General features: G+C 53.8%; 12 protein-coding genes across 12 annotated transcripts; 7 read left to right on the top strand and 5 right to left on the bottom strand.

Moving 5' to 3' along the window:
* Nucleotides 1-786: 786 nt before the first annotated feature.
* BKA58DRAFT_420678 (hydroxymethylglutaryl-CoA lyase) lies at nucleotides 787-2,651 on the top strand. The gene is made up of 2 exons (XM_046172746.1): nucleotides 787-1,187; nucleotides 1,237-2,651. Exons 1-2 carry the CDS (start codon nucleotides 930-932, stop codon nucleotides 2,164-2,166), a joined length of 1,188 nt encoding a protein of 395 aa, XP_046024893.1. The 5' UTR covers nucleotides 787-929; the 3' UTR covers nucleotides 2,167-2,651.
* Nucleotides 2,652-3,434: 783 nt separating this feature from the next.
* BKA58DRAFT_420677 (uncharacterized protein) lies at nucleotides 3,435-7,848 on the bottom strand. Its single transcript, XM_046172745.1, has 5 exons — nucleotides 7,465-7,848; nucleotides 7,291-7,410; nucleotides 4,150-7,238; nucleotides 3,803-4,101; nucleotides 3,435-3,748 (listed from the first exon to the last, which is right to left on the bottom strand). Exons 1-5 carry the CDS (start codon nucleotides 7,671-7,673, stop codon nucleotides 3,704-3,706), a joined length of 3,762 nt encoding a protein of 1,253 aa, XP_046024892.1. The 5' UTR covers nucleotides 7,674-7,848; the 3' UTR covers nucleotides 3,435-3,703.
* Nucleotides 7,849-8,007: 159 nt separating this feature from the next.
* On the top strand, nucleotides 8,008-8,527 carry BKA58DRAFT_401616 (peptidyl-prolyl cis-trans isomerase E; the record flags this gene model as incomplete). Its single annotated transcript, XM_046171678.1, has 2 exons — nucleotides 8,008-8,337; nucleotides 8,390-8,527. 2 exons carry the CDS (start codon nucleotides 8,008-8,010, stop codon nucleotides 8,525-8,527), a joined length of 468 nt encoding a protein of 155 aa, XP_046024891.1.
* Nucleotides 8,528-8,856: 329 nt separating this feature from the next.
* Nucleotides 8,857-9,443, bottom strand: BKA58DRAFT_401615 (uncharacterized protein; the record flags this gene model as incomplete). The annotated part of the gene is made up of 5 exons (XM_046171677.1): nucleotides 8,857-8,947; nucleotides 9,016-9,028; nucleotides 9,092-9,154; nucleotides 9,216-9,231; nucleotides 9,285-9,443. The coding sequence occupies 5 exons, from the start codon at nucleotides 9,441-9,443 to the stop codon at nucleotides 8,857-8,859; spliced, it is 342 nt and encodes a 113-aa protein (XP_046024890.1).
* A 195-nt stretch (nucleotides 9,444-9,638) lies between these two features.
* BKA58DRAFT_384303 (cytochrome c oxidase polypeptide VIb) lies at nucleotides 9,639-10,440 on the top strand. Its single transcript, XM_046170255.1, has 4 exons — nucleotides 9,639-9,800; nucleotides 9,968-10,080; nucleotides 10,137-10,200; nucleotides 10,277-10,440. The coding sequence occupies exons 1-4, from the start codon at nucleotides 9,734-9,736 to the stop codon at nucleotides 10,309-10,311; spliced, it is 279 nt and encodes a 92-aa protein (XP_046024889.1). The 5' UTR covers nucleotides 9,639-9,733; the 3' UTR covers nucleotides 10,312-10,440.
* A 186-nt stretch (nucleotides 10,441-10,626) lies between these two features.
* On the bottom strand, nucleotides 10,627-12,220 carry BKA58DRAFT_384301 (uncharacterized protein). Its single transcript, XM_046170254.1, has one exon. The coding sequence runs from the start codon at nucleotides 11,726-11,728 to the stop codon at nucleotides 10,943-10,945; it is 786 nt and encodes a 261-aa protein (XP_046024888.1). The 5' UTR covers nucleotides 11,729-12,220; the 3' UTR covers nucleotides 10,627-10,942.
* Nucleotides 12,221-12,268: 48 nt separating this feature from the next.
* Nucleotides 12,269-16,386, top strand: BKA58DRAFT_401613 (ribonuclease P complex subunit Pop1; the record flags this gene model as incomplete). The annotated part of the gene is made up of 3 exons (XM_046171676.1): nucleotides 12,269-14,746; nucleotides 15,027-15,122; nucleotides 15,196-16,386. 3 exons carry the CDS (start codon nucleotides 12,269-12,271, stop codon nucleotides 16,384-16,386), a joined length of 3,765 nt encoding a protein of 1,254 aa, XP_046024887.1.
* A 1,242-nt stretch (nucleotides 16,387-17,628) lies between these two features.
* On the top strand, nucleotides 17,629-18,582 carry BKA58DRAFT_169854 (uncharacterized protein). Its single transcript, XM_046165146.1, has one exon. The coding sequence runs from the start codon at nucleotides 17,815-17,817 to the stop codon at nucleotides 18,397-18,399; it is 585 nt and encodes a 194-aa protein (XP_046024886.1). The 5' UTR covers nucleotides 17,629-17,814; the 3' UTR covers nucleotides 18,400-18,582.
* On the bottom strand, nucleotides 18,583-19,549 carry BKA58DRAFT_169853 (uncharacterized protein). The gene has a single exon (XM_046165145.1). The coding sequence runs from the start codon at nucleotides 19,385-19,387 to the stop codon at nucleotides 18,767-18,769; it is 621 nt and encodes a 206-aa protein (XP_046024885.1). The 5' UTR covers nucleotides 19,388-19,549; the 3' UTR covers nucleotides 18,583-18,766.
* An 88-nt stretch (nucleotides 19,550-19,637) lies between these two features.
* Nucleotides 19,638-21,167, top strand: BKA58DRAFT_384290 (alpha-soluble NSF attachment protein). The gene is made up of 8 exons (XM_046170253.1): nucleotides 19,638-19,794; nucleotides 19,853-19,916; nucleotides 19,969-20,028; nucleotides 20,085-20,183; nucleotides 20,233-20,426; nucleotides 20,478-20,489; nucleotides 20,541-20,858; nucleotides 20,916-21,167. Exons 1-8 carry the CDS (start codon nucleotides 19,762-19,764, stop codon nucleotides 21,015-21,017), a joined length of 882 nt encoding a protein of 293 aa, XP_046024884.1. The 5' UTR covers nucleotides 19,638-19,761; the 3' UTR covers nucleotides 21,018-21,167.
* BKA58DRAFT_384286 (FAS1 domain-containing protein) lies at nucleotides 21,168-23,066 on the bottom strand. Its single transcript, XM_046170252.1, has one exon. It carries the CDS (start codon nucleotides 22,683-22,685, stop codon nucleotides 21,315-21,317), a length of 1,371 nt encoding a protein of 456 aa, XP_046024883.1. The 5' UTR covers nucleotides 22,686-23,066; the 3' UTR covers nucleotides 21,168-21,314.
* Nucleotides 23,067-23,366: 300 nt separating this feature from the next.
* On the top strand, nucleotides 23,367-25,861 carry BKA58DRAFT_384284 (pyridoxal phosphate-dependent transferase). Its single transcript, XM_046170251.1, has 3 exons — nucleotides 23,367-25,010; nucleotides 25,067-25,286; nucleotides 25,338-25,861. The coding sequence occupies exons 1-3, from the start codon at nucleotides 23,853-23,855 to the stop codon at nucleotides 25,607-25,609; spliced, it is 1,650 nt and encodes a 549-aa protein (XP_046024882.1). The 5' UTR covers nucleotides 23,367-23,852; the 3' UTR covers nucleotides 25,610-25,861.
* The last annotated feature ends 1,647 nt before the right edge of the window (nucleotides 25,862-27,508 follow it).

The raw sequence follows: 27,508 nt of genomic DNA, 5'->3' as shown, positions 1-27,508 counted from the left end.
CGTCATTTCGCCGGCACTTGGTAGGGAACGACAGAAACGAAGGCGCCCGCAAGCGCTGGATCTTGAACAACCGGCGGCTGCGGTTGGAACAGCGACTAGGGCTCCTCGGACCTCTATTTATGGTCTCCACTTGAACCCTGCGCTAGCAAGCAGCACCGTCGATAGGACCCGCTGGGTCTTGGGTATTAGTGTCGATATCGTCTGAACGCATCCGGCTCTTGCACACGCGGACACTGCGCTCTCAAGCGACGCAGAAGAGCGGTCTGATGGTTGCGGTTCGACACAATACTACGTGCAGATCCGCTAGAGACATGTCTAGCACGTGAATTAACTATTGGCTGTGGCCGAGAGCGCTTGACAAAGTTTCGGCTCACTAGCTGGAAGCGCTTTAGCTTGCACAGGTAATTTCGACTTCCCACGACGCCATGTAGCTCTCTCATGGAGACGAACCTGTGGCCATCGATGGCGCAATTGAAGTGCACAATCGGAAGTGGAGAGCGAAGGGACAACTTCCCGAGTATCCCGCCTGCTTGAGGGTCGCGGTCTTTGACAGATGCTGATGTCAAAGATCGATGTCTGGAAGCTTCGTGATGCGTCAGATACAGCTAGAGCGTGCCAAGATTTCAGTGAAGGCAGATGTCGCACAGTAACTCCATGTTGCTAGGAGTTGAATGCAGTCTGAGATGCCAAGTACTGCAACTCGCTTCACGATGCATGAGGTGCAATGCTCCACGTTCACGATGCTCGCGTGGTGAAATGTCGAAGCTTCCACCTGGGCAAGGCTGGAGCTCCAAGCTCGGCTCAGTGGTCCATGCATAACCTGATCCCCGCAAACATCAACCCCACAAACAGTCTGACAGCTATGCACGTCATGTCCTACCTCTGAATGCAACCCTGAGTCGCCTACTACACACAAGCAGACTATCGCCATGGCCTCCAAGTTCTTCTGCCTCCGTTCTGCGCGTCTCGCTGCGCGTTACCCGTGCCCGCGACGGACATTTGCTTCAGCCGCCTCTAGCCGCGCAGACCACGTTCGCATTGTGGAAGTTGGACCACGCGATGGGCTGCAGAATGAGAAGCAGACGATACCGCTGGCGACCAAGATAGAGCTCGTCGAGAGACTCGCAAAGACTGGTCTGACTACCATTGAGGCAGGCTCCTTTGTTTCCCCCAAATGGGTACCACAGGTGAGCCACGGTTGTTGAAGCTGAAGATATCCACTGACCACCAAGACAGATGGCCAATTCGGCTGAGATCCTCGAACACGTTCTCTCTCAAACACCCCAATCGCAGCATCCGATCACGTACCAATGGCTCCTCCCCAACGTCAAGGGCTTCGACAACTTCCTCTCCATGTGGCAGTCCAAGTCGCAGCCAGACCAAGACGCATACCCAACACCCCCATCGTCCCCCGGCACCGACAACGGACCAGCCCTGAACACATCCTCCTCAGACCCCAACACCATGCCCTCCGCCTCCTCCGGCGCTGAAGCCATGAACGCGAGCCGCGACGCCCAAGCCCCCATCCACGAACTCTCCATCTTCACCGCCGCAACCGAGTCCTTTACACAAAAGAACACAAACTGCTCCATCGCCGAGTCGCTACAGCGCTTCGAGCCCATCATGTCAAAGGCAAAGGAAATGGACCTCAAAGTGCGCGCTTACATTTCCGTCGCCCTCGGCTGTCCCTACGAAGGCCCAGATGTAGATCCACACAAGGTGGCAGAGTTAGCAGTCAGCTTACTGGAGATGGGCGCGGACGAGATATCAGTCGCAGACACCACAGGCATGGGCACCGCACCGAAAACCCTCGAGCTGCTCAAGACGTTGAATGCCGCTGGTGTGAACAAGGATGACCTAGCCCTCCACTTCCACGACACATATGGTCAGGCACTCGTCAACTCTGTTGTTGCTCTCGAGCATGGTATTCGTACTTTTGACGCGGCGGTTGGTGGGCTGGGTGGTTGTCCGTTTAGTCCCGGTGCGACGGGGAATGTGGCGACGGAGGATCTGGTTCATTGCTTCCATAGTTTGGGTGCGAAGACGGGGGTTGATCTTGAGGCGTTGGCGGAGGTGGGTCATTGGATCTCGAAGGAGTTGGGGAGGGGGAATGACAGTAGGGCGGGTAAGGCGACGTTGTCGAGGTTGAGGAAGGCGAGGGGTTGATGTGGTAGGGTGGAATGAGAGTTTCGTGTCAAGCTGAACTTTTGATTGAGTATGCTCGTTCATCTTGATGTATATTCATTCATGAAAGTGGTGGGGCTAAACAGTCATCGCGGGAAAGAAACTTGGTGAAGGGCCAGTGTTGACAGACACATCACTGGCGCTTCCCCAAGTTTCCTGCACGGATTGACTTTGCAAGCTCACTATCGTGAACATTGTCTGCATCTGCATTTTCTGTTATCTACTCCAGCGGAAAATACTCTCAAAGTATCACAAACAAGTGAGTGAATCAAAGTTTTACGTTGATAGCCTGCGTATTCCGACATGATCACATTGGGCTGGAGCAGATACAGTAGTTGTTGTTGTCTAGCTTTCTCTGCAATAGCGAAATTGTTGAAAGGTAGTTACCTAGGCTTTGATACTGGTGTTAGGATGTCTGGTATGCTTCTCAGCCACTCTCCGCCCATATTCACACCTCTATTGCAACGATGATAAGTACTTGCTTAATAGACTAAACCTGCCCTATAACTACTATACATAGCAAACTAAAACACTACATACAAAAGAAATGTTAGAGTATCCTTCGTGTCAACATGCCCATCACCCCCCCTCTCCATCCTCGTCGCCACGGCCTCTAAAACAGTCCCAGTACCAATACAACTCTCTTCACTGCAGCAACTTCATCACCATCTTCATTCTATCTCCATCTCCTCCCCTTCCTCTCCACTTCAATAACCCTCACCACCCCCTCATCCATCTAGGCATTCCGTGTTCAGCCATCCACATCATCAACACAATCTGCAACAACAGCAGAACGCATACTGCTATCAGCAGCCATCCCACCCCTTCGATAACCGCCAACGGTATCGTCATCGGAAGCTTTCCACTGGAAAAGCTATGTATACGGCGCTGTGTTCTCATGAGTTGTCGATGTGGTTTGCGATGTCTAGTCTGATCTGAGGAGAGAATGACAGCGTTCGAGTTTGAAGCTGATGGCGTGGTGTTGGCGGGGTTGATAGTGTGTGGTTTGGAGATGTATGCGTTGTGGCTTTTAATTCTCTTTTCGGTTGTTTTTTAGAGGGAGATGGGTTGGTAGAGATGGGTGTGGTATACTTTCTTGGAAACAAACTATATCCGCAGAGCAATAGTAGCACATAGTTGGGATGTAGTTTGCTTCCGAGATCTGAGTTTTACGGAGGTTCCATGGTCGAGAAATAGTGAAGATAAAGCGCACAATTGATACGTGAAACGCAAGGTACGGAGAAGCATCTATCGCGTGAGTGTGACAAACACATCCACCACTATGCACCCATACACGAAACACGACACACGACACTCATGCACACAAATTATTCAGCTGTCTTCATTCTCCAATCAAGGCATACCGCTAAAGACATCTCTTCGAAACTATCTTTATCCCTAGCTAATCTCCATCTATCCCCCTTCCAACCCTTTACTTATACATCTTACTCACCATAACATAACCATCATCAGCCCCACCAGCCAACGTAGAGACAGAAGCCGTAGCAGCAGGTGCCTCCTAAGCAGTCGACTTGCTGAACTGAATCAACCGCTTAACACCAACCTAGTCGTTCATTAGCATATTACTCAAACATGTGCAAATCTCATATAAACTTACCATCCAGTTACTCCCCTCATCCGTCTTATTCGTCATCAAATCCGAAAAGATGGCGACGGCAGCATCATACTGCTTGGCTTGGATATTGGCAGCGAGTTCATTCATTGATTGGATAGTGTCGGGTTTGAGCAGATCCTCGTTGTTGAGATGGTCGAAGAGGATGTTGAGCCGCTTCTCGGTATCGGCGACATGCTGTTTGTACTGCGCTGGTGCCTTGGCCTTGACGCGTTGGAGGTCTGCGTCGAGGATCTCGTAGATGGGACGGGACGCATCGGGGATGTGGGATCGGTCGCCGGGGGCTGTTGCGTGTTAGACTGAGATAATCTATATGATTCGGAATCACTTACGGTACTTAGGCGCTGCTTGCGCTGCCGCTTGCGACTGGCCGGTGCCAGGTCGGGAATCTGGCCTTGGTGGTCCACCCTGAGGACCGCCTGGAGGACCGCCTGGAGGAGGTCCTGCCCGCGGAGGTCCTTGAGGTGGGCCCCTTGGTGGTGGTGCTGCAGCTGCGGGTGGCATTTGTTGCGCAGGTGATGGTGCGTACGGTGATCCTACGGGTGTGAACTGGCCTGGAGGAGGCGCAATGTTTCGTGGCGGTGGCATTCCGCCCATTGGTCCAGGTGGAGCTGTTGGTTGCGAGCCCGGAGCAGGAGCGTAACGGTTCGATGGCGGGGCAGCAGCAGTTGGTGGTTGGTATGGCGACGCTCCACGCTGTACTGGTGCCTGCTGTGGAGGTGCGAAGCCAGCAGGTGGTGCAGCGTAATTGTTTGCCGCTGGCGCTGGTGCATATGGGTTCGGGGCACCAGTTGGGGGTCCAGACGGAGGGGAAGTCATCCGAGGGGGGCCTTGAGGGGGGCCCTTTGGAGGAGGTGGAGGTGTTGACCTTGCTCCTGGCGAGAACGGACCTTGAGGTGGACCTGCGAGGGGCTGCTGCTGGTTCGGGAACGGAGAAGCTACAGTGTTCATAGGAGTACCACGACGCGAAGCTGGCTTGGGGGGACCAAAGTCTGGTGTGTCATTCCAGGCAGGAATACTGCCCCTGTTGGCTGCTGGCACGATTGATGGCGAGTTCGAGAAGTTGCGTGGTGGGGGTGCGATTCCGCCTTGTTGAGGCGCTGGGTTATAACCATACCCCTGAGGCTGAGATGGCTGGTAACCAGCCGGCGTGTACGCGTTTCCGGGTGCTGCTGCTGGTGTGAATGTTGATGGTCCAGTGGGCTGAGCTTGCGAGGAAAGGGGGTTGGCTGGAGCATAAGGCGACGCTCTTGGTTGTGTTTGCATGGGGTTGACCGGAGCGTAGGGTGTCTGCTGGGGCGGTGCCGGTGTTGCTTGTGCAGGCTGTCCATACGACGGGACCACAACTTGACGACGACCAGCAGTGGTTGATTGGGCCTGTTTTTGTGCTGCCGCAGGCTGAGCTGCAACCTTCCTGGTGGCTTGCTTGACCCGGTTCCTGGCCACATCTGCTGCAGGGTACTTCTGGGGCAGGAGATCCAGATACTTCTCCGCGATTGCGAGCTGACCGTGGGCAGATGCGATGTCAGCGTATTCAACGTACTTTGCGTACAGGGGCTCGAGTTTCCAGTCGTCCTCCTTTTGCTGTTCGGCGTCCTTGAAGTTGGTGACTTTTCGGAACACGGTAACCTTCTCGATGAACTCCTGTAGTGATCGTGCGTGGATAGAGAAACTGTTGTCGCCGTCGGTCTGCTCAATACCTGCCTTCTCACTCTCCTGAAGCTCCTGTGCCCAGTTGACAACAACCTTCTCAAGCTTGGAACCAGCCAAGTAGCAGAAAGACGCGTCTTTTCGGTACGTTCCTTCCTCTTCGGAGATGGCTTCTTCAAGGCGGTCTCCGAGAGCCTCGCAAAGGTCGGGGAAGTCAGCCTGGTCGGCAAATGTGCAGATCGTAGCCATGACTTCCTTCCAGTCCTTGAGATCAGCGTTGTATACAAAGTCCCACAAGTTCTTTCCGACCACTGACGCAAGTAGGCGTAGATAGTTGGGTGCGTCGGACTGCCTCTTGAAGTATGCAGCCTGTGCCTTGGCGATGCACTTCTCTCCACCGCAGATGGCAATCATGAAAGCATCTGACAGTCGGTTCTCCTTTAGGCACACGTCCAACGCCGCATTGAAATCGCCAAGCATGAGATTACGAGTGATCTTGGTGTCGGCTTCAGACTCGGAGCCTGTGTAGATCTGGAAGGGGTTGTTGGTCTTGGCGCCCTTGGAAGCCGCGAGATCGGACAGGAAGTTGCCCTCATCTGTCGCGTTGTCAAAGAATGAAGACCCCTCGTCCGCATCGCCATCTGTCTTCTCTTCCTTCTTCTCTTCTTCTGGCTCTTCATCCTTGTCAGAGAAGCCCAGGTACTCGACAAGCTTGCTTCGCGGGTTCTCCGACGTGAGAGTCTCAATCACCGTCCAGTCAGCCTTCTCCTCCTCATTGGCTGCCTTTGAGATCTTGTCCTCGCAGATTGCCGTAATGTCGCCCTTGTCTAGAGCCTTGTCGAACTCCTCGCTCGCTGCGCTGACGTCCGAATCCACCGCAAATGTCGAGATGGAGATCTTGGACTTGTTGTCAACGATGCCGAATCGTACCAGCTTTCCACCAAAGCCAAAAGCCACACCCGCTCTCCTCTTCAGCCACTTCGGGGGTGTCTTGAGAGAGAACGATGCGCCCTGGGGTTCCGCATGGGTCTGGGCGAAGAAGTCCTCGCCTGCAGGCGCTTCCGTCGCCGCCTTGTTCTGGTCCGCGCCAGCCCCAGTGTTTTGTAGTGTTTGAACTGCGATCTTGCCGTCGAAGGATGCGGTCGCGAGGAGGTTTGGGTTCGAAGGGTTGAATCTGGTCTGGAAGGTCCAGTTTGTCACGACTGGGAACTCTCCCAATTGCTCTCCGGTGTGCGGGTTCCAAGCAATAGTCCTGTTGTCCTTGCCGCAAGACAACAAAAGGTCGCTGTCTTGCACACACCACGAAAGTGACAGTACACCCTGGTCGTGTGCCTGAAGTGTCTTCTCTGGCGCATTGGTATTGCGGAGGTCCCACACCAGTACGAGCGGGTTCTGGTCGGTCGGGATAGCTGTGACTAGCCTCGTAGGCACATTGGGGTCCCAGGAAACAGCGCTGACTGTTTTCCGTCCATAGTGGTTTAATGTGAGGTTCTCCTTCTTGAGCTTGACGTCCCAGACGGTGACAAAACCGCCGCTGCTGCCAGTTGCCAAAATATGCGCAACCTTCTTGTTCCAGTCCAGTGTAGTGTATTCGTCGGGGTTCGCTCCAGCCTTGCCGAGGCGGAAGGACTTGGAGTCGTCGGCGAGGTCGTGAACGAAGAGTTCGCCTTTGGCACCGGCCGAGGCGAGGATGTTGGATCGGAAGGGGTTGAACTGTATCGCCTGGATGGGGCCGGTGTGCTTGTCGATCTGGTCAATTTCCGCATCGTCGCTGCATAAAGTCAGCACTCTGTGGTTGCATGCAACTGTCCATGCGCTCTGACCCTTCGCCTGCCTGCAGCTTCTCTGCGTCCCATAGCACGAGTGCCCCGCTGTCGAGTGCGCCCGCTATTATGCCCCGCGGGTACTGTTCGCTGGGTTGACTCCACGCAATGTCGTTGAACCTGGCATGACGTTTAGTTCTTTGATCCCAATGGCTTGGACATCTTCTCTAGTACCTCGATTCTACGCTCACAGTAGCAACAGGCTTGAGTTCGACTCCCTGCTCGCTGTCGTCCAACTTGAGCTCCCAGAGCTCTAATTGTGTTTCATTCGAAAAGTCGGCATCTACAGCCCCAGCCTTGGTTCCGGTAGCAATCAGGGGCTGCGTCGGGCCTGGCGACCAAGCGAAACAGGCGGTCCGGGGGATTTCTCGTAGGCGGACCATGACGGTGTTGGGCGGTGATGGCGCCTCGGTGTCAGATTAGCGAATTGGAGAACACGGCACGAACAAAATGATGGACAAGGGAGCGAGTTTTGTAGAGCGCGACGAGACGGTTATGTGGTGTTAAAGAGAGTCCGCAATGTGTCTTGAGCGCGGACTGGGAGTTAAGGCAACGACGTGCTTCACCATGGAGCATCCACCTGTCCTTCCCTAGTCCATGGCGGGCGCGCCAGCCAAGGTGGGTCCCGCTAACCACGTGATATCGAATTTCAGCGCGGAACCTTTGGAACACGACTATCCTACCAACAAAGTCTCGAATCGCATTCCACAGGCAACCATGTCAAATTTATCAGACACGTCACGACTAAAGGCCACCGTGTTCGTCGGCGGCCTCGACCAGGCAGTTACGCAGCAGACGCTTTTCCACGCCTTCCTGCCTTTTGGCGACATTGTTGAAGTCAACTTGCCCAAACCGGAGAACCAGAGCCAGGGCGATCAACATCGGGGGTTCGGCTACGTTGAGTTTGAGACTGCAACCGATGCGACAGACGCTATCGACAACATGGACCGGAGCGAGCTGTACGGTTCTGTCATCAAGGTAGCAGCAGCCAAGCCACAGAAAGACGCGAATGAAGGTTTAGGCAGCAAGACAGCCATTTGGGAGCAGGTATGTGTTCTTTATTGTAAGTTTGTATGACTGGTATGCTAACAGAATGCAGGAGGGCTGGCTGGCCAAGCACGCCGTGAGTGAGGAAGATCGCAAAGCGAGTGAGCAGATCCAAGAGGAGGCGAATGGACCCATGGACCCTATGCAGGGCCTGGAGGGTCTTGACGAGGCTGGGCCGAAGCCAGTGTAATCTCTTTGATCCTTTGGTCTCATAGCATGGTGTTTGCAGGCGTTTGGGAAATATTTGATACCAGGTGCTCCGCAATATCACAACTACAATTCAAGAAGCGCGACATGAATCACTGGTTTTAGCTGCCTAAAATATCAACGTGAGCCACACTATCATCACCTACACATTCAAACCCACGACATAACACAAAGGGATCTCATGCTTGATTATCGAACGTGACTCGGACTCTATCCCGTATGCTGTACCTATACACAATGGCTGCTGGAGCCCTTCCAAGCCCGCCGATTCCATCTTTCCTGTGTCCGGTTCCTTCCTTGTCGACCAGACATCTAGTCCTGCTTGCCCTGTCGCTTGAGACGGAGCGTCTTGTCGACCCAGAGTTTCCGGAAGATGGAGAAGATGGCCATGCCGACGGCGATGCTGTAGATGTATTAGACTACTTGTAATGGGGGTATGGGGGTGTATGCGGGCGCAATGGAGGGGCTTACGCGAGGACGAAGACTAGAGTTTGGGTTAGCAAGGAGTCAGGGATGCGGATGGGGAAAGGGATGGGTGTAGACGTACTCAGAGGCCAGATCTCAGTGGGGATGTTCTTGAGCTGGCGGATGCGCTGAGATACGGTGTGGGCTATATGGTCAATCGTCAATTCATGTTCGAGGGCATAAAGTGGACGCTGTGATTGGCTTACCGCCGTGCTCCTCCTTCTATATTGTTGTTAGCATCAAGTTTCCAGAAGATAGGGTTCAGCGAGGCATACGGGGACGGGGTTGCGCAGGCCCATTGTCTGCCTCATGAAGAGCTGGGGGCTCTGGCGCATGGCCATCATGCGCGTAGGTTGCATGGCCGCCATGCGTGTCGGCTGCATGGCCATCATACGAGTTGGCTGCATGGAGAGGGCGCGGGTAGCTTTGAACATGGTGGCGGTATTGCTATGTTTGCAATTGGGGTGGAGAGAAGTTTGTAGACGCTGTCGTGGGGATCAAAGGTCGTCTTCGCGGGCTTTCGTCACAGTGAGGCACGCAGATGCTGAGAGAGCTCGCGGGCCTGTCGCCCGGAAAACGCCGAGCGAATTGTGTGTGGACAATGCGTTTCGGGTCGAACCATCGCAACCTCACAACTTCACTTCCGTCACCACTTCAACTGCAACGCCGCCTGCCATTGCCGCCACGCCCACGCCCGAACCACGCCCAATACCCCATCGCAATCATGTCTGACAACGAGAACGGCGAGAACGGCGACGAGCTCGTAACCAAGCCCTTCAAGTTTGTCACTGGTGAGCTTTTCCCACTGCTCCGCATGTCGAGCTTCAATCGCTAATCTGCCGCCGCACAGCTGGTACGCCCTCCCCGTACTTGCACACCGCCCTGCACCGCCTGCCAAAATGACTCCTGGAGCTCGAGATAGGCCATATTGGGTGCTAACATGCTTCGGCGCATATAGGCTTCGATGCCCGCTTCCCCAACCAGAACCAGACCAAGCACTGCTGGCAAAACTACGTCGACTACCACAAGTGCATCATCGCCAAGGGCGAGGACTTTGCCCCCTGCCGCCAGGTACGCGACCCAAAAAATGTCGGATTGAAGATGGGCATGTATGCTGATGGATTTAGTTCATGTTGGCCTACAAGTCTCTGTGCCCCAGCGGCTGGACATCGCGATGGGACGACCAGCGTGGTGAGTAATCCGCTTTAGACGCCTTGCTTGAATGCGCAGCGGGCTTTCGCAAGAGATATAGCTAACATCTGTATAGAGGCTGGCAACTTCCCCGTGAAGCTCGACCAGTAGAAAGTTCGCGACAACACCCAGCATGCGACAGTTTCTTAGAGCAGGATATGATTGGATCAGAGTGGCATCTGCAACTTAGAGCCCTGTATCATAGCGATCGATATCAGCAATGCGACTCTGGTTCATCTACTTTGCCACCCCACTGCACCGCTACCTCGTGATGTCATGACTATCTTCGCGTGACACGATTAGTCTCCCCGTCGTTTGTCTAGCCCTGCATATCGTAGAAACCGTCGTACCACGTATGCAGACCTGGTGTTTCAGACTCGCCATACAAAGTTCATCACATGCATATCCACGCAGATCCGACCAAACTTGCTAGTAGTGTCATACATTATCATTTCAAAGATGCTCGATACACGAGATATATAGTGAGTGTAGCCAATTTGCAGTAAAGTTGGGACTTTCTATCAGACAAGATAAGGGGTGGGTGAATCGCCGCTTGATAAACAACGCTAAGTTGACAGAGGGACAAAAGAGCAAATGAACAAAGTGACCGCCCATTGCGCCGCAAGGCCAAACCGCTAAATGCATGCAAGACCTGCTCTGCTATAAACAATCATGAAGAACTCAGGCTATCAAGCCGAGTAGATAAGGCTGTATGTTAGATTTGGGGTATCGACGAGCTCGCCTAGTTCGGCCATGCGTTCACTGCGAAATTGCCGATATACTTCGGCTGTCCACACACCGGCAGTGAATACATGGGCAGAGGAATGTAAGACTGGTACGGCTCAGAGCCCAGCACAATCTCATGACCATCACATTGAAACCGTTTGAGAGCCCAATTCGGGTCATCAGTCCGCAGGTCCTGCTCCTCCTCTTCCTCTTCCTCCTCGAGAATAACAGCATTCGCGTCGTCGCCATGAGCGCTATCCTTGCGCCAGTGCTTTCCCTGATCCAAGACCTCACCGATACTAGATAGCGAAGACGTCGCTGCCGCAGCTGGTTGGTAGGTAGCATCGTAAACTTGGCGAGACTCTGGGTCCATGAGACAATCGAAGCCATTCTGCAGAGCACGGTACTTCTTCGCGTCGTTGGTGAAGTAAACAGAGCGTAGACGGCGATAGGCAGCTCTGATCTCGTCGTTGGAGGCCTTGGGTGTGAGTTCGAGGATAGCGTAGTGATCGACAACGTCGGAGGGGTCGCTCGTCGGCGAGGCCATGGGTGTGCGTGTGAGATAGCTTGCGTCTGCGACGTATATCGAGGACCGCTTTGCGTGCTGTACCATGACAGAGTTGTCTGCTACGCTAATGGGCCGGGGGCGTTGGATAGCTTCAGACTGGTTGCGCCCGTGGTTGTTGAAGCGTTTGTGCGGAGAGGGAGAACGCAGTGGGCTGAAATTTATCTTGCACATTTGCTCGGAAGGAGGTTGAAAGCTTGGAGTCGGAGACATTGTGGTGTACGTGTGGGTGGTCATTATGTACTAGCAATAGCAAGGTAGGTGGTGTGTCGTATGGTAATAATAGAGGATGCTAAGTGTAGTGGGTGGCGCTGTTCAAAGTAGAGATGCTGTGAGATGCTGTTGTTGTGTGAAGACGCAGTGTGGGAAAACATTGAATGATCAGGACATGTCCTAGACCACATGGACAGGGCAGCATGGTGGGTGCGCACAATGCAGGGGATAGGTGTAATCACAGGGGGGCACAGCAAGTGGAGCTCTAGGCCGAATCGCGAAATGAAGATGTTGTGAATGGAGTAATTAATCAAACAACGGGCTAGGGGGGTCGGCGCGATGAAACAGAATGCAGTTGCTGGCCTAGCAAGCTCGACCAATGCCAAAGGGTCCAGGGCGGCACTGGTAGGCTGTCAGTGCTTCGGCCAAACACGTGCGGACGTGACGAATGACTCCGCGCTAGTAGGCCCGTTGGTGTGGAGATCTCGCTAAGATTTCAGTCGCCGCGACCGTTGGCCCAGTGAGCTTGTTATAGCATAGCATAAACTGATAGAACGTCCCACCATGGCCGATAGCTCGAGGAAGAGAAAGCAGCCCTCCAACACGGGCCCCGCCAATCCTGTCAAACGCACCCGGTTCCAGCAACGCCCGCAGTATGTCATCCCCGCGGTTCCGACTACCAACGCGTACCCCAATGGCGAGATCAACGTCAAGAACTTTCTCAAGTCGCACGAGAATGAGATCAAGTCGCTCGAGGGCGCCATGAAGGCGGCCAAGAAAGGGCTTTCGCGACGGGCTTTTCAAGATGTGCCGAGGGAGTTGAGGAGGAGGACCGCAAGCCACAATCCGCAGCGCGTACCGAAGAGATTGCGGACCAGGGCGCGACAGGAAGCTAAAGAAGACAACACGCCCATTGCTAGAGGTACCAGTGGGAGCGGTGTTGGGAAGGGCAAGAAGAAGTTTCTGAGGAAAGAGGGGAGGGAGCAGAGTAGGCAGAAGGCGAAGAAGAGGAAGGATGGCAGTGGGAAAGAAGACGACGACGGAGATGTGAAGATGGAGGATGCACCGAAGCAAGTTACGAAGCCCTCACCACCGAAGCCGAAGCGCAAGTTCCCGCCCTTGGCCACGCCCGCTACCCCTCCATCTCGATTCCGCAGACGCCAGCGAGACAAGACATGGCTTCCTACGCATCTGTGGTATACCAAGCGCGCAAAGATGACGGACCCTAAGGAGCCGCTCTGGCGGTTTGCCATACCATTGCAGCCAGCGGTCAAGGCATACCGTCTCACACATAGAGCTGTAACCCAGCGGGGAGCTGTCGCATGGGATATGAGTTACATGTCTACTCTCAGCCTGGAGGGTCCTGAAGCCAGTATAGCGGGGCTACTCAAGGGTCTTCACTTCTCTGCAGAGGGCGCAGAAGACCCATGGCAGAACAGGGGCAGAGCTAAGAAGTGGAGGAATGGCACTAGGACCTGGGAAGGCTGGATATACGAAAGAGAAGCGGAGCTGCTGATGAAGACTGCTCAGGTGACTGTCATCTGGTGTGCACCGCATGCAGATGGCAAGAAGACGAAAGCTCTCATCCGGGTGCATCCGAGCGCTTTCTTACACCTCTGGGAGGAAGTTGTTCGGACGGCCAAGGTGCAGAAGCCAGCTGTTACCGTTCGAGATGTCCGCTTTGATATTGGATCGATTGAGATTACAGGCCCTGCCGCTGCGGAAGCCCTCTGCTCTATTCTTGCACCTGTGCCTTCCTCAGAGGCTGGTTCTGATACTCCACAGTCACTCTGGCCGACTTTGGCCTCTGTGACGGACGCTGCATCGTTACCAGCCGGTGCGCTGTTGGCATTTGACGTTTCAGATCCCCGACTCCGCGATCCTCCTCGCACTTCGCCAGTAGCACACGATCAGCAGTCGCTGACTGCCTTGACGAAAACTCTCGCAACTTGGCCAGTCGACAACACTCTGACTGCAGCCTCAATCTTCGACACCAACAGCCGACTGGCCGCACAGCGAACCATGCCATCTCAGAAATCCATCAACCGTCGGAAGGGTGCATGCACATTAGGCGAAGACCCAGAAGCCCGATCCACGGATCCACGTATTCCGACTCTTGTATTTACATCACGAGACAGCAAGTCTTGGACGGTTCTCCTTCCTTGGAAATGTGTCATGCCTGTATGGCGACAGATTATGCGCTACCCGGTTTCCACAGGCGGCAACCCTAGATTCGGCGGCCTGAAAGAGAGACGGCAGGTCGACTTTGAGCGCTCGAAGCCGCACTTCCCGTACGATCATCCTGGTACAGAGGCCGGCTGGGCCTGGGAATTGCGTGAGCGCGAGGTGAGGAAGCATGAATGGACTAAGCGTCCGAAGGGTAAGAGGATTGAATGGTCGACTATTGATCTTGGTAAGGGTAGGAAGGGCGAGATTGGAGATCCGTGGTCTTGCGACTGGCAGCGATTGATTGCAGATGTGTCTTCATATCAAGAGTCTCGGGCTCCCGTCAGACAGCTCTCTTTCAGACAAGCAGCTGGCTTGATTGATGGTCCAGCCTCATCGAGCGGCCCATTATTGCCAACAGGCGTATTCACTGTCAAGATCACAATGGTCCAACGAGGCACCCCTACAGACTGCGCTCGCATCTACCGACTGCCTACCGACCCACAACTTCGGGGCCAATGGCTTGCCCTGCTGCCACAACCCGGCACAAAGCGTACGTCGACGAAGCAACAGCGCCGAGGTGTCGTTAAGCAACCAGACCACCTCCAGCGCAGGGATCTTGCAAGGAGTCTCCTAGACAACGGCCCACCGAGCGCTGGCGAGGAGAATTACCCTCTAGTCCCTGACGAAGTGGATCTAATCGGCTTCGTCACAACGGGCAACTTCAACCTCGCAGAGGGCATGCCGACCGCGGTTGCGAATCTGGTAGTGCACAGGGTGCTCACTCCTGGAGCTGACTCGGGCGTACCGAAATCGGATCGCGTGTGCATTGTGCGACAGGCGGGAAGTACCATCGGCAGGCTGGCGAGATGGGAGGTAGTCTAGGTAGCGTAGATAGCGTAGACGGACGGACGACCTGAATGATACCCATTGCTTGTTGCAGTCACATGCATCAGTGGAGACGCAGCAGCTCCACCGCAAATTCTTGGGTGAACACGCAGTTCTCGGTGTGTGGGTTTTGGGTGTGTGGGGTAGGTCGATTCTGGCTGCATGCGCTAAATCGGTGCCGGAGCAGGGATGCGTCGATGTCTCCCGTACTGGACGCTAACGTCTCAGCAACCATTTCTCCACGCCCTGAACACTCCCGTCCACCAAGCCCAGCTGCGTCATGTCTGAGGACCGCCCGGCAGACGACCAGGGCGAGGGCGTCGACGCTGCCGTCGGCCTGCCATCCGACGCGCTGGCAGAATTGGTACGCCTGTCCGCCGCAAACCGCCTCCTCGGCTATGCGTGAGTGTTGCGCCTTGCTAAGAAACGTGTCGCAGACTACCAACATCCTCGACGATTTGCTGAGCAACATCGTCTTCACCACGGCCCTGTCATGCCACCGCTCCGAGAAGCTGCTTCGCATGCAGTCGGCCGCCACCCAGGCCGAGTCCATCGCCCTCGCAAACCTCGAGCCCCAGTCGCAGAAGCAAAACACCACGGGCGCCACGTCGATACCCATCGCTGAGACGACCGCAGCCAAGTACGAGAACGGACGCGTCTTCCTCAAGGGCAACCCGCTCAAGACAACACCCGAGATAATATGTCCGCACTGCAAGCTGCCCCGGCTGATGCACCCCATCATGGGCAAGGGCATGCAGAACCCGGACCTGACCAAAGAATACTGCATGCTGTATCCGTGGGTCCAGCGATCCGGGCACGATGTCTACGGCAACCCCTTCCCCACCGACATGGCCAAGAGCAAGAAGGAACGCGAGCTCATCAAGCAGCAGCAGAAGAACGCCGAAAAGGAGAGCGTAGGCACCCCCGGCTCCCAAGACACCGACATGGCCGGCGGCGACACCAAGGAGATCAAACTCAATACGGGCGGCAAACCCGCCTCGTACATCCCCTGGCACACCTGTCCCAACTGCAAGCGCAGCTTACTCATAACGCGATTCGCCCAACACCTCGAAAAGTGCCTCGGCATCAGCGGCCGCCAGTCCTCGCGCAACGCCATGGCTAAACTCACCGGCCAAAATGGCACCGGTTCAGGCGTCGGCAACACTCCGCTCGGAAGCCGCATGGGCACTCCTGCTCCTGGCTCCCAAGACCCCTCCGAGAAGACAAAAACAAGCAGTAAATCAAAGGGCATTTCGCCCGTCAAACGCTTCGCCGCCACCGACGACGCCGACGACTTCGACGCAGACGATACCCCCGAGCGCCGCAAGATGAAGAAAAAAAGCTCGTATATCAAGAAAGCTGATCGTGATAAACCGTCTAACGGTACCGGTGGAAGTAACGGCACGTTGAAAGTCAAGTTAAAAACAGGGAGGCCTGATATGGGTGATCGGAAGCATAGTGAGAGTAGTGAGAGGGGCGAGGGGAAACGCGATAGAGATGTTGATGATGTGGGTGGTGATTCACCCAAGAAGAAAAAGATTAAACTTAGTCTTGGTGGTGGGGGGAAGGAGAGGAGTAGGGCGAGTGCAAGTGTGGAGCCCGGGGGTAGTGTAGCGAGTCCGGAGTAGAGTTCCGTTGAAGAAGAGGAGGAGAAGTGTCTGGCTAGTCCGGAGTAGAACTCCTCTATGGATGCTGAAGGGGAAACAGATGAAGATGTGGATGGGGGTACTGATAGAGATGCGGATGGGGATACGGATGAAGACGTGGATGGGCAATGGGAGTCGGAATAACGCTGAGGTTGTAAAGAACGGGTGTAACATGTACTCGACCAACGTAGCATGGGGATAGGCGTTTTAGGGCTTTTTTCTTTTTTGGGGGGTTTCGGAACGGAAGAATTTCGGTGTTCGACGGCTTTCATAATACCATGGCATGGGAACTGGGTGCTGGGAAGATGGTTCACCCAGTGGCGTTTTTCTTTTGCGTTTTGTGGGAGTGGAGGTATTTGTATGATTATTATCAGAAGGAGGGGAATGGAAATCAAGACACGACTGCTTAGGCGGCAAAGTATCGTTCTCTCAAGAAGATGTTCATCGCCTTTGTGGTGGAGTTTGTCGGATATGTGTCCTACATCTCCTGGTATCTTGCCTACCCATCTTGCCTCATGAGATGTTCCATGGGTGTTGTGAGAAGTCATTTATTTCCCATCTCCGTCCTGCTGGAGACTATGATATTGCTGAGAGTTAACGAAAACGTACCCTGCACAGGGCACAGGGGCAGTTCAAAGAGTTGTAGAGTACGATTTGGCATAATGGAGGATTTTGGGGGAGGGCCTTGGCATACCGTCGGCCACCCACAAACAGTCTCGCCACAGCAATTCAATGGAGATGTCAGAAAGAGAGAAAACACAGAGCTTCAATTCAAAATGCATTGGGTGGCATTGTAGATTACTAGGAGACCCGTTCAAGAGGACATATCATCCATATAAGCTCGGGCTGAAGAGAGACGGCCAGCGACGACAAGGTCCACAGGCAGGCACCCCTAAACCCCGATGCATCGAATCCATGCAGTCTCCCTATTGGCCTCGAAGGCTCGAAAGCCCCTCACTTACAACGTTGGACGCTCATACTGACTTCGACATTAGACACACCCCCATCCCAATCCGGAAGTGTGCAAAAGTGCACTAGAGTCATACAAGTCCTGTGAATCCCTGTCTTTTCGAACGAATCGAGTCTCTCCAAACTACTTGCGAGCGTGGGAGTCGATTGCTGCAGAAGAGCAAGCAACCGAGGGGGCGTGGTGATGGGAGCCAGAGCCCGGGGGTGTCAGGCGGGAGAAAGCTTGGCGGGCTGATCCCGCACTGTATATACTCGCACCGCCCACCACCCACCTCCGGACCCCTTCCTCTCTCCTCCTCCCCACTGCCCCTCTCCACATAACCATCCCACAACATCTCTTCTTGGCCTTAGAACCAACTTGGAGGACTTGAGAAGACTTTCAAGATCACTTCCAACTCCTTCTGGCTTTTCCCATAACGCTGACTGCAGTGGGATACCACCATGCCGTCGTCGTCGTCGCCATCACTCCAGTCAACCCATCAGGCACCAGCCATGTCGGAACAGAAGCAAGAGGGGTATGGGTATCGTCAGACGACATACCACAATGGCCGCGGCGTCCAGATCGAGGAATCTCGTCGTCGCTCCTGGGCGCTCCGCAAAGTCGAGCCTCCAGTCCAGACATATACCGACTTCGTCTTATACCCCTTGGATAACAATCATACATATCCACGAAGCAGTCTTCGACAGGTCGAGCAATCTCACCCCGCACTGAGAGGTAGGGCTACGGGACTTGGTGAGAGACACGTGACACACGTGACTTCCGCCAAGCACGTGTCTAAAGGAAAATCGAAGCCAGTGGTTATTCATGGCTCAGCAAAGTCGAACAGAGAATTGCCGGTGGAGTCGAAGGGGGTTTCGAACTCCTCTGCGGGGCCAACGCCTCCTCCTACACCTAGGCTAGGCCGGTTGCCAACACCTGAGCTGGATGATCTGGATGAGGCGCCATTTTGCGATTGTGGTGTGGAATCGCATGTTATTAAGCGTTGTACGGAATGCGGCTTGGAAGTCGATCCCTGGTCGGCGTGACCTCCTCTTGGCCAGTTTTCTCGGTACCTCCATGTCTTGATGGTCGCCTCACTGGGCCTGGCGTTGTGGTTCCTTTCTTCGGCTTTCCTTTGTCTCCTGAAGCGAAGGCTTATTTTCTCATGAGAGATCGAGCATCGCGAATGAATCCTGCTGCTTCATGCTGCTCAATCTGATATCCCCTTATGAGCCCGTCGTTACTTTCTCAACGTCTTTTCTTACGACTTCTGGGGCGTTTGGCGTTTGGTTTCCTTGGCGAGAAACAAAGTAGTCATACCACTCTTAGCGTATCCTATCCGTAGCGATGACAGTGCTATCCCAAACTGATTGCTCCTGACCTACACGTCTGGAATGGCCTAGGACGAGGAGATTATTCCTGCGGCCGTTCGCTCTCTACAACGAAGTATTTGCCAGACTTTCGTTCCGCCGAGCCCAGAACATCCCAGTCCTCGACATCTTCCGCATCTGCAGGCGTAGTATCCCGTTGCAGCCGCTTGTGATGCTGTCCTATAACCTTCTCTTTACCCAGGGCGTCTTTGAGTGTCTCCAACGTAATCGTCTGCTCTTCTTCTGCAGCCATCGTCTCATCCCGTATAGCCCGTAATGGCTTCACACCCGTTGTATCCACCTCCTGTATCTTGCCCACAAAGTGCAATTGCGCTGCTAGTGTATCTAGCATCTTCTGTTCTTGTTCGGCCGTTTCTGGTGGTGGGAGGGCTGATAGGCGTAGCAGGTGATGTAGTTGTTGAGAGGTAATCCGAGGAGCGTCGGGAGCACGCGTCTTCGGTGGTCGTAGAGACTCGACGGACCAGGTGGGCTTTGCTAGAAGCTCTTCGAGTTCGTCGGGATGTATACCCCCGTTCTTGCGTGCGGACTTTTCCTCGGCGGGGTCCTTATATAGTCGTACATGAGAAGACGTGTAGGAGCGTATCTGTAGGTACTGTGAAGTCTTGCAAAACCTCGTGAACGCAAACGCGCGACGTGCGGCCATGGTGGATGTGATGCGCGAGGCGGGGTAGGACGTTCGTCGAGCCGGATCAGAATTTCGTTGTATACCGTGCGATATTTCAGCGTAGCATTATAATGGCAATCTTTCTCTTCTATCGCGAGGTCTGAGCGACGCTGCTGTGGATGTAAAGTCGTGAAGCTCGAGGCGGTTGCAAACACTAGTGCGGATGCAGTAACGCCGCCGCCGAGGTCACAGCCCTCGCATGGACCAACGTGGGTCGTCATCGCTCATTGAGACACCAAGTGCAGCCACCTGTCTCGACCAAAGTTTCAACATTACGTCTGCCTGCACAGTCACATCCTCTATTCAACCCCTCTCATCCTCGTATACCACCAACTCTAGAAAATACAGCGAATATGGCCGGTGATCCACGAGCGCTGCTGCGACAGGTGGGGCCTACACTCACGACTCAGCCACACAGCAGATAACTGATATCGAGGTGGACAGGCAGAAACATCATTGCAGAAGGCAGGCGGTGGCTTCAGTTTCTTCAGTAACAAGGCAGACAAGTGTATGACACAGACCGCGGCATATGTGCCCTTTTTGGCTGACGCACGTGATAGATGAGGCAGCCGCAGAGCAGTTTATCGCTGCAGCAAATGCGTTCCGCATGCAAAAGATGGGTATGGGCAGACGGATCCTGCAACACAACGCGATCTTGCAGGTTAACGAAGTTCAGGCAAGGAGGCAGGCGAGGCTTTCGAAAAGGCAGCATCAGTACAACGTCAGCACCTGAACGAACCTGATGACGAAGCAAACACGCTCACAGACGCCTTCAGTATGCTTCTACTCTCACGTTAATTCAGCTTCAACTAATACGACATCAGAGGCCTACCGCAAAGATGACCCAGAAGCAGCTGCGAGGTGTTTAGACAAAGCCATTGCGCATTACTGTGCCAAAGGCAACTTCCGCCGTGCAGCCACTCACAAGCAGAACCTTGCCGAGCTCTACGAAGTCGAGCTTGGTGACAACGCCCGAGCCGCAGCCGCCTACGAGGAAGCGGCTGGATGGTACGAGAGCGTAAGTACTACATCATAATGTACTCTTGACCACATGCTAACTTGTCTCTAGGACAACGCCGAAGTAATTCACCCAACACCCAACTTTTTGGCAAAAACTAACCCACCCCCACAGGCACTCGCCAACAAGCTTTGGCTCAAGACTGCTGATCTCGTCGCTTTAGAAGGCAAGGACTACTACAAAGCCATTGAGCTTTATGAAAAGGTCGCCAGGACCTCTATTTCCAACAACCTCATGCGCTGGTCCGTCAAGGAGTACCTTCTCAAAGCTGGTATCTGCCAGCTATGCACAGGCGACCAGGTTGGTGTCAACACTGCGCTTGACAGGTACAGGGAGCTAGATCCAAGCTTCCAGCAGCAGAGGGAGCACGCGTTGCTCGTTGACTTGGCAGGTGCGGTGCAGGAAGGCGACCAGGAGATGTTTGCTGATAAGGTATGTTCTCCTTTTGACCTACGCTTTCCAAATATGCGTTATGTTGACGCGTAATAGCTGTTCCAATTCGACCAGCTGAGCAAGCTCGATAAGTGGAAGACTACGCTTCTGTTACGGGTCAAGAACACAATTGAAGAGGGAGGCGAGGACTTCTCGTAGAAGCCAGTTATTTGGAAGAGTTCCTGCTCTGTACGGCGCTTTAGTTCACTTTTGTGTTTGGTATAGGCACTCCTTGTCTTTGGGCCTACAATAGAATGAGATCTGGCAGAACCACCGTATGAAGCACGAAGTAAATGCGATCTCTGTATCAATTCGCTCATCTGCTATTCAATTCATACGCGTGCTATTGTGAAGTACCTGCTCCGCTGGGAGACAAGGCTATTATACAAGGAATATGTCGTAAAGATTGTCGCGCTGCAAGAACATACAAATTCAGTGCTCATACAAAGCCATCGCTTACAACTCCATGTTCTCAACAAGAGGCTGAAGGCGTTCCTTGAGCTCCTCGACGCTAAGCTCCTCACCCTTCCAGAAGACCTGCTCGCCACCAGCGGTCTTGGGTGGGATCAAGACGTTGGAGACGACCTGGATAACACCGTCGCTAGCAACACCATCGTGGATGGTAACGCGCGAGAAGCCGTTGATCCTAATCTCAACAAAAGGTCCGTAGCGGCCGACGTCCACAGCGAGGTTCTTGCCGCAAAGGACAGTGGGCATGTCGTAGTGGTAGCCTCCAGGACGCTCCTGAACAGAGTCCTTGTCATCCTTCTTCCGTCCATCGTAGAATGCATCAGAGTAAAGCGTCTCATCAACAACCATGTGGTATTCTAGCAGAGCCTTGAGGTATTTCTCTCCGTACTTTGAGAACAAGAAAGCATTGGCACGCTCACCAAGTTTCTGGAATGCAAAGTTGGAGGGAGCGAAGAAAGTTCCGCCGTTGTGCTCGTACTCGGTGCTGTTGATCTTGTCGAACAGACCAGTCTTTCCTAGACCCAGCTCGAGCGTGCTGAACTCGCCGGGGAGCAGGTCGATGATGGAGGCGACGTTGGGGGGAGGCACGAGGATGGAGTCGACGCCGTGGACCACGCCGTTGGTGCCAAAGATGTTGACGGCTACGAGGCGGCTGTAGAAGTTGATCGCGGGGCCCTTGAGTGTGACACGGACGGTTAGGCGCTGTGGGTGACCTAGGTTCTTGCTGGGTGTGTAGAGGGTTGGGATGGTGTATGTCTTGAGTACGCGGCCAGCAGGGTACAAGTCGTCAGTGACGTGGTATAGAAGGATGTCCTTCAGAACTTCCTTGGACGGCTTGTGGTGGTGCTCAGGGATCTTCTCGAAGGCCTCGTCTGTGGGGGCAAAAACGGTGTAGTTCGCCTTAGTGCTGTTGAGTGCCTCGACGATGTCGTCGAACTCGTTGATCCACTTTGCGAGCTTCGTAGTATATTTGCTCTCGTTGATGAGCTCGTAGACTGTGCGGTTTGGCTTCTGGTCGTGCGGAGGGTGGTGAGGTTTGCCGTGGTGTGGCGGCCCGTCGTGACCGTGATGAGGGTCCTCAAAGTCAACGACACTGTCGTCGAATTGGTTTCCCTCTAACCACGACTCAATGTCGGCGCCAGCATGATGGATCTTGCTGTAAACATCCTTGGCACCATCTTTGACCTTGCTGAACGCATCGTCAAGTACGCTCTGGGCGTTGTCGAAAACATTTTGAGCGCCATCGACGAGCTGCTTTCCAGACTTCTCAATGTTGATGTTGGAGAAAACTTCCGGTTCGGTAATGACAAATGCAGTCGCCAGAGGCAAGACTGGTACAACGCGTGAGAACCGCATGGTGACCTAGTGATTGATGAGGAATGGGGGGATGGGGAAAAGTGGTAGAAGAACACAGGTAAGATGTAGCTAGGCAGCGAAGCTAAAGAGTAAGACGAGTCGATTACAACACCACTGCGTGGCGACGTTATTGGGGGGGGCGGAGCGTCGGTAAGTGACCCGCTTGTTTGGGTATCGGACTACAAAGCGGACGAACTCAACGAACCACAGTTGGGCTTGAGAGGATGGAGAAAGAAGCTGCAGCACTGCTTGGACTACTTCGTTCCAACCGAATAAACATTTGGCTTCAAAGGTATACTTCACACGCACCATCAAGGCACCGAGGCCGCGTACTGTACGACCCAGGCTGTCAAGGACGCGTCAGTCGATTTTCCCCGCGTTCTACGGCGGAGGCGGATGTGATGGATGGCGATGACGTGACTACGTCATGATCACCGATCCATCTTACCACCCGAAACTTTGAGCGTTTCGTAGCCTTCAACCGGGTACGTGTAGGATCTAAGATCCGATATTTGGGATGCTCTAGCGGACGTGTATGCACTCCCGCTGGGAATCTCCAACATCCGATGAGCATGGGATGCTTGAGGATGTCAGGTTCATCACGTGATCACGCGCTGTCGGCGAAACGATGTACCGGAGGGGTTTCGTCATCGACCCATCAATAACACAAACACGTCAGGGCTACTTGCTTCCGGATGTTATGCTACGATGCAGGTTCGTCACCATGCGTTATTTTCGCTCTGGGCATTCTCTGCAAGGTACGAGGCTAGATCAGCCAGTACGAGAAGCCGACGCGTACGTGGTTCCTTTGTTTGCCGGTTCTCCGGTTGAGCACATAGCCAACGCCCGCAGTGGGCCGCGGAAATGCATCCTTCATTGGCTGCCATGCCTTCTACAAGGCCTTTTCACTGCCAGAAACAAGCTTTTTACCAAGCAAATGACAAGCTTTTCGGACTGGGTTCTGCCTGGGCTGCATGTTCGATTTTTGCTGCATTGCCGGTGTGTCTGTGAGCGACAACGGACGTAATGTGTCGTCATGCGCATGAACGCTGTCTACGTGTACCGTCAAACACTCGTATAAAATGGAATACTCTGCTTGATACATGCAAACCTTGCACCAATTCCAACTTGTACTAACATAACCACCTTTTTCGAACATCCATCACCATGGCCGGACTCGCTAGACACGTCGATACCGATGAGCTCCTCGAGACTCTGAAGGACCACCCCATGCACAAGGCTGGAGGCCACAAAGCTTCGAGTCGAGCGACATCACACATCACACCTTACTCAAGTCGCTATGCCGCTGGCACGGAGCTGTCGAAATTCAAAATTCCCCAGGATGGAGCTCCGGCGGACGTTGTCCATCAGTTGCTCAAGGATGAGCTTGATCTGGACGGACGCCCAAGCTTGAACTTGGCGTCTTTCGTCGGAACATACATGGAGAAGGAAGCCGAGCAGCTCATGATCGAGAACTTGTCGAAGAACATGTCGGACGCCGACGAGTACCCCGCAATGATGGATATGCACGCACGGTGTGTTTCCATCATTGCTAACATGTGGGGAGCACAGAAGGGCGAGAAGGCCATCGGATCAGCGACTACTGGTTCGAGTGAGGCTATTCATTTGGGTGGACTCGCAATGAAGCGTCGTTGGCAAGAGAAGAGGAGGGCAGAGGGCAAGGATACTTCGAACCCCAATATCATCATGGGCGCAAACGCACAAGTCGCGCTGGAGAAGTTTGCAAGGTACTTTGAGGTCGAGTCACGTATCTTGCCCGTAAGCGAAGAGTCTTCCTACCGTCTGGATCCAAAGCTGGTGAAAGACAACATTGACGAGAACACTATCGGTGTGTTTGTCATCCTCGGTTCCACATACACCGGACATTACGAGCCTGTTGAAGAGATCTCCGATATCCTAGACGCTTTCGAGAAGGAGACTGGTAACGACATTCCTATCCACGTGGACGCAGCATCCGGAGGCTTCATCGCCCCCTTCACCCACGCAAAGGCTGGCAAGAAGTGGAACTTCGAACTACCGCGAGTCAAGTCCATCAACACCAGTGGACACAAGTTTGGTCTTGTCTATGCCGGTGTTGGCTGGATCATTTGGCGAGACGAGAGCTACCTTCCCAAGCACTTGATCTTCGAGCTCCACTACTTGGGTGGAACAGAGGAGTCATACACTCTGAACTTCTCCCGTCCAGGAGCTCAGATTATCGCGCAATACTACAACTTGATCCATCTGGGATTCTCTGGATACCGCGCCATCATGGAAAACATGTTGGCCAACGCACGGCTGCTCAGCAGGGCGCTGGAGCACACTGTACGGTACCAGATGTTCAGGTAGTACAAAGATAGATTGTTGACATCATGATATAGGGCTGGTACCGTTGCGTCAGCGACATTCACCGCAAGAAGGGCGACTTCAAGTACGAAAAGGGCAAGAAGCAATTCGACTCCGGCGACACAAGCGCAGACTACAACGCGGGTCTCCCCGTCGTAGCCTTCACCCTCACCGACGAATTCCACAAAGACTTCCCGCACGTCAAGCAAGAAGCCGTCAGCAACCTACTCCGCGCCAAGCAATACATCATCCCCAGTACGCTTCCACTCAACCCATCACCCCCACCTTGACTAACCCCACACACAGACTACCCCCTCCCGCCCGGTGAAGAGAAAACCGAGATCCTCAGAGTGGTCGTCAGAGAGAGTCTGTCCCTCGATATGATTGATAGACTCGTCACTGACATCTGTGGCGTCACCGAGATGCTGATGAAGACGGATGCGGTCGACCTTGCAGCGTTCCAGCCTGGCACTAGCCCCAGCATCGAGAAGCAGCATGCTAACAAGGGATTGAGGAAGGAGCATAAGCACAAGGCGCAGAGGCCAAGCTCGGATGGCGTGTATCGGACTGTTTGTTAGATGGATCTCGCGATCGGAGATGTGGCAGACGCGGGCTTTGCGGATGGCGTGGCGGAGAGATGGGACGATGATCAGGCCATGATGGAAGGGAGGCTAGTAAGGCGTTCGTGGCTGTTGGAGGGGATGGGTTGAGTGTCTGCGGTGGAGTAATGAATACGTATTGATGAGACTATCAAACACGATTACCCATATTTGATGTAATGAGCATCTTCTCGTCACTCTGATGTCGTTTGCTTGAGCATTGTCTTCTCTAACTAGATCAACTGGCAAACATGATGTTGGTTTGAACAGTCTGCCTCTCAATAGCATTGACGTAGGCTCATAATCATATGCCGTGAACAGAGATATCCTAATCGAAGATTGGCAACCTCACACCTCGCAATAACACACATCCTGGTACACTCCATTTCTGCAAGCTCTCATACGCTACTGCCGTTCAAACAACGATCACCGATAAGCCCGACATACTAGTTTGACATGAATAAATATTACTGAATAATGTTTGCAAGATAGACTGTGGCTTACCCAAGTGATCATACTTGTTATCGAACTACCAAATAAGTGCTACCTGCATATGTTCTGTGTAAGCTTATCGCTATTGGGAGTCATACGAGCAGCGTTTGTGTTGATTTTACTTGGGCCTGAACTTTCCGATGCCTGTCGTTCCCACAGTAGCGCAGTTCCTCTTGCGGGCGTGGGGGAACGATGCTTCCCCGTCGTCAATCAGTACATGTCACTGCTACAGCGGTCGCAACTATTGGTGCCCGCAATGATGAGCGCTTTACTTTGTGCCCTGTGTGAGTGATAGTACCCATGCATTGCCTCGGTGTAGGTTTGATCTCCAGTGTGGTGTAAGACCTTGTTTAGATTGACAGGTAGGGTAGTGGAGATACAGCATGCTCAGGGCTCAGTTGCCCGCAGTTTATAGTTTTAGGGTAACGATAAAGAAGGAGTGATTCACAGCTACGCTAGGCCTAATCTGGAGTCATGGGGTGAAAGACAGGATCGTGAACCGTTGAACCGGCGTCCTGATAGCTTTAATCGTGTTATCTTCATTGAGATGGTTTACTTGGACGTTTCATGGCAAATCATGTTGATTTTAGAAGGCTGGTCCCCTAGAGACTTGGCGTGCTTGGAGCATTCCAAGGTTTCTACGGCTCAGCCAGCTGTCGCGGTTCTCCTACGAGATGGCGTCACCCATGCCCGACACATGGCTCAACCACGATCACCAGCAAGACTGTCCTCTTCCATCGATGCACACGTCTGTGATACCCTGCTCACTCGACCACTCTATCCGAGACTCGCACTCATTGGACCACGAATGCAACGACGGCATATACATGCTGCAGGCTCATCACTACCAGCACTTGGTGATGGTGTGCATAACACAGTGTATAGGGCAAGCGAGGTGGCACTGCATTAAGCAGTCTTTGTCCATGTGTTGCGAGTCGGCGAGACATCGGACAGCCTTGGAACGGAGCATGCCAGGTGTCATGTCATACCTCGAGCCGGGTCGAAGCCACGTGCCCCTAGCGGTACCTGGCACACGATTTCCGCTCCGAATCGACAACTATCGAGATCAAGCTGCACGATCAAGGCTGCTAAGATGAACGATTAGCGGTCCCTGCGCGGCTGCTTTGGGCGCCGAACCATCTAGAACTCAGCTGGGGCTTGACCAGTCGCGGCATGGCGCATGCAATGCACGTCTCGCGATCGCTCCGTACTTCCATGACAGCACGACCATCGCCAGCTTTATGCTCTCTACGAACGCTCGGCCCGTCCCCAAGTCGCTCGTTTTGCGTCCCTGCAGCGGCCATAGCGAATTGTGGCGGCGCGCTAAGTCGTCCCTCACGTCATAATCCTGGTTGGCGATGCTGCAGCAAGCATCACCAATCTTGA

This window comes from Alternaria rosae (genome assembly GCF_020736505.1).
Source record: "Alternaria rosae strain MPI-PUGE-AT-0040 chromosome Unknown BKA58scaffold_5, whole genome shotgun sequence".
Lineage (NCBI taxonomy): Eukaryota > Fungi > Ascomycota > Dothideomycetes > Pleosporales > Pleosporaceae > Alternaria > Alternaria rosae.
Note: the sequence above shows the minus strand (reverse complement) of the source record. Positions and strands in the feature narration are given on the sequence as shown.

Excerpts from the sequence above, each read along its gene's own strand:
- BKA58DRAFT_420678 (XM_046172746.1), top strand. The coding sequence starts at position 930 with ATGGCCTCCAAGTTCTTCTGCCTCCGTTCTGCGCGTCTCGCTGCGCGT. Across the intron at positions 1,188-1,236 it reads CCCCCAAATGGGTACCACAG|ATGGCCAATTCGGCTGAGAT; the intron begins GTGAGCCACGGT and ends CCACCAAGACAG.
- BKA58DRAFT_420677 (XM_046172745.1), bottom strand. The coding sequence starts at position 7,673 with ATGGTCCGCCTACGAGAAATCCCCCGGACCGCCTGTTTCGCTTGGTCG. Across the intron at positions 7,411-7,464 it reads ACTGTGAGCGTAGAATCGAG|GTTCAACGACATTGCGTGGA; the intron begins GTACTAGAGAAG and ends ACGTCATGCCAG. Across the intron at positions 3,749-3,802 it reads ATGAGGGGAGTAACTGGATG|GTTGGTGTTAAGCGGTTGAT; the intron begins GTAAGTTTATAT and ends ATGAACGACTAG.
- BKA58DRAFT_384303 (XM_046170255.1), top strand. The coding sequence starts at position 9,734 with ATGTCTGACAACGAGAACGGCGAGAACGGCGACGAGCTCGTAACCAAG. Across the intron at positions 9,801-9,967 it reads GCCCTTCAAGTTTGTCACTG|GCTTCGATGCCCGCTTCCCC; the intron begins GTGAGCTTTTCC and ends CGGCGCATATAG. Across the intron at positions 10,081-10,136 it reads ACTTTGCCCCCTGCCGCCAG|TTCATGTTGGCCTACAAGTC; the intron begins GTACGCGACCCA and ends TGATGGATTTAG.
- BKA58DRAFT_384301 (XM_046170254.1), bottom strand. The coding sequence starts at position 11,728 with ATGACCACCCACACGTACACCACAATGTCTCCGACTCCAAGCTTTCAA.
- BKA58DRAFT_169854 (XM_046165146.1), top strand. The coding sequence starts at position 17,815 with ATGCCGTCGTCGTCGTCGCCATCACTCCAGTCAACCCATCAGGCACCA.
- BKA58DRAFT_169853 (XM_046165145.1), bottom strand. The coding sequence starts at position 19,387 with ATGGCCGCACGTCGCGCGTTTGCGTTCACGAGGTTTTGCAAGACTTCA.
- BKA58DRAFT_384290 (XM_046170253.1), top strand. The coding sequence starts at position 19,762 with ATGGCCGGTGATCCACGAGCGCTGCTGCGACAG. Across the intron at positions 19,917-19,968 it reads CAGTAACAAGGCAGACAAGT|ATGAGGCAGCCGCAGAGCAG; the intron begins GTATGACACAGA and ends CGCACGTGATAG. Across the intron at positions 20,029-20,084 it reads GTTCCGCATGCAAAAGATGG|GCAAGGAGGCAGGCGAGGCT; the intron begins GTATGGGCAGAC and ends AACGAAGTTCAG.
- BKA58DRAFT_384286 (XM_046170252.1), bottom strand. The coding sequence starts at position 22,685 with ATGCGGTTCTCACGCGTTGTACCAGTCTTGCCTCTGGCGACTGCATTT.
- BKA58DRAFT_384284 (XM_046170251.1), top strand. The coding sequence starts at position 23,853 with ATGGCCGGACTCGCTAGACACGTCGATACCGATGAGCTCCTCGAGACT. Across the intron at positions 25,011-25,066 it reads GCAGGGCGCTGGAGCACACT|GGCTGGTACCGTTGCGTCAG; the intron begins GTACGGTACCAG and ends ATCATGATATAG. Across the intron at positions 25,287-25,337 it reads CAAGCAATACATCATCCCCA|ACTACCCCCTCCCGCCCGGT; the intron begins GTACGCTTCCAC and ends CCCCACACACAG.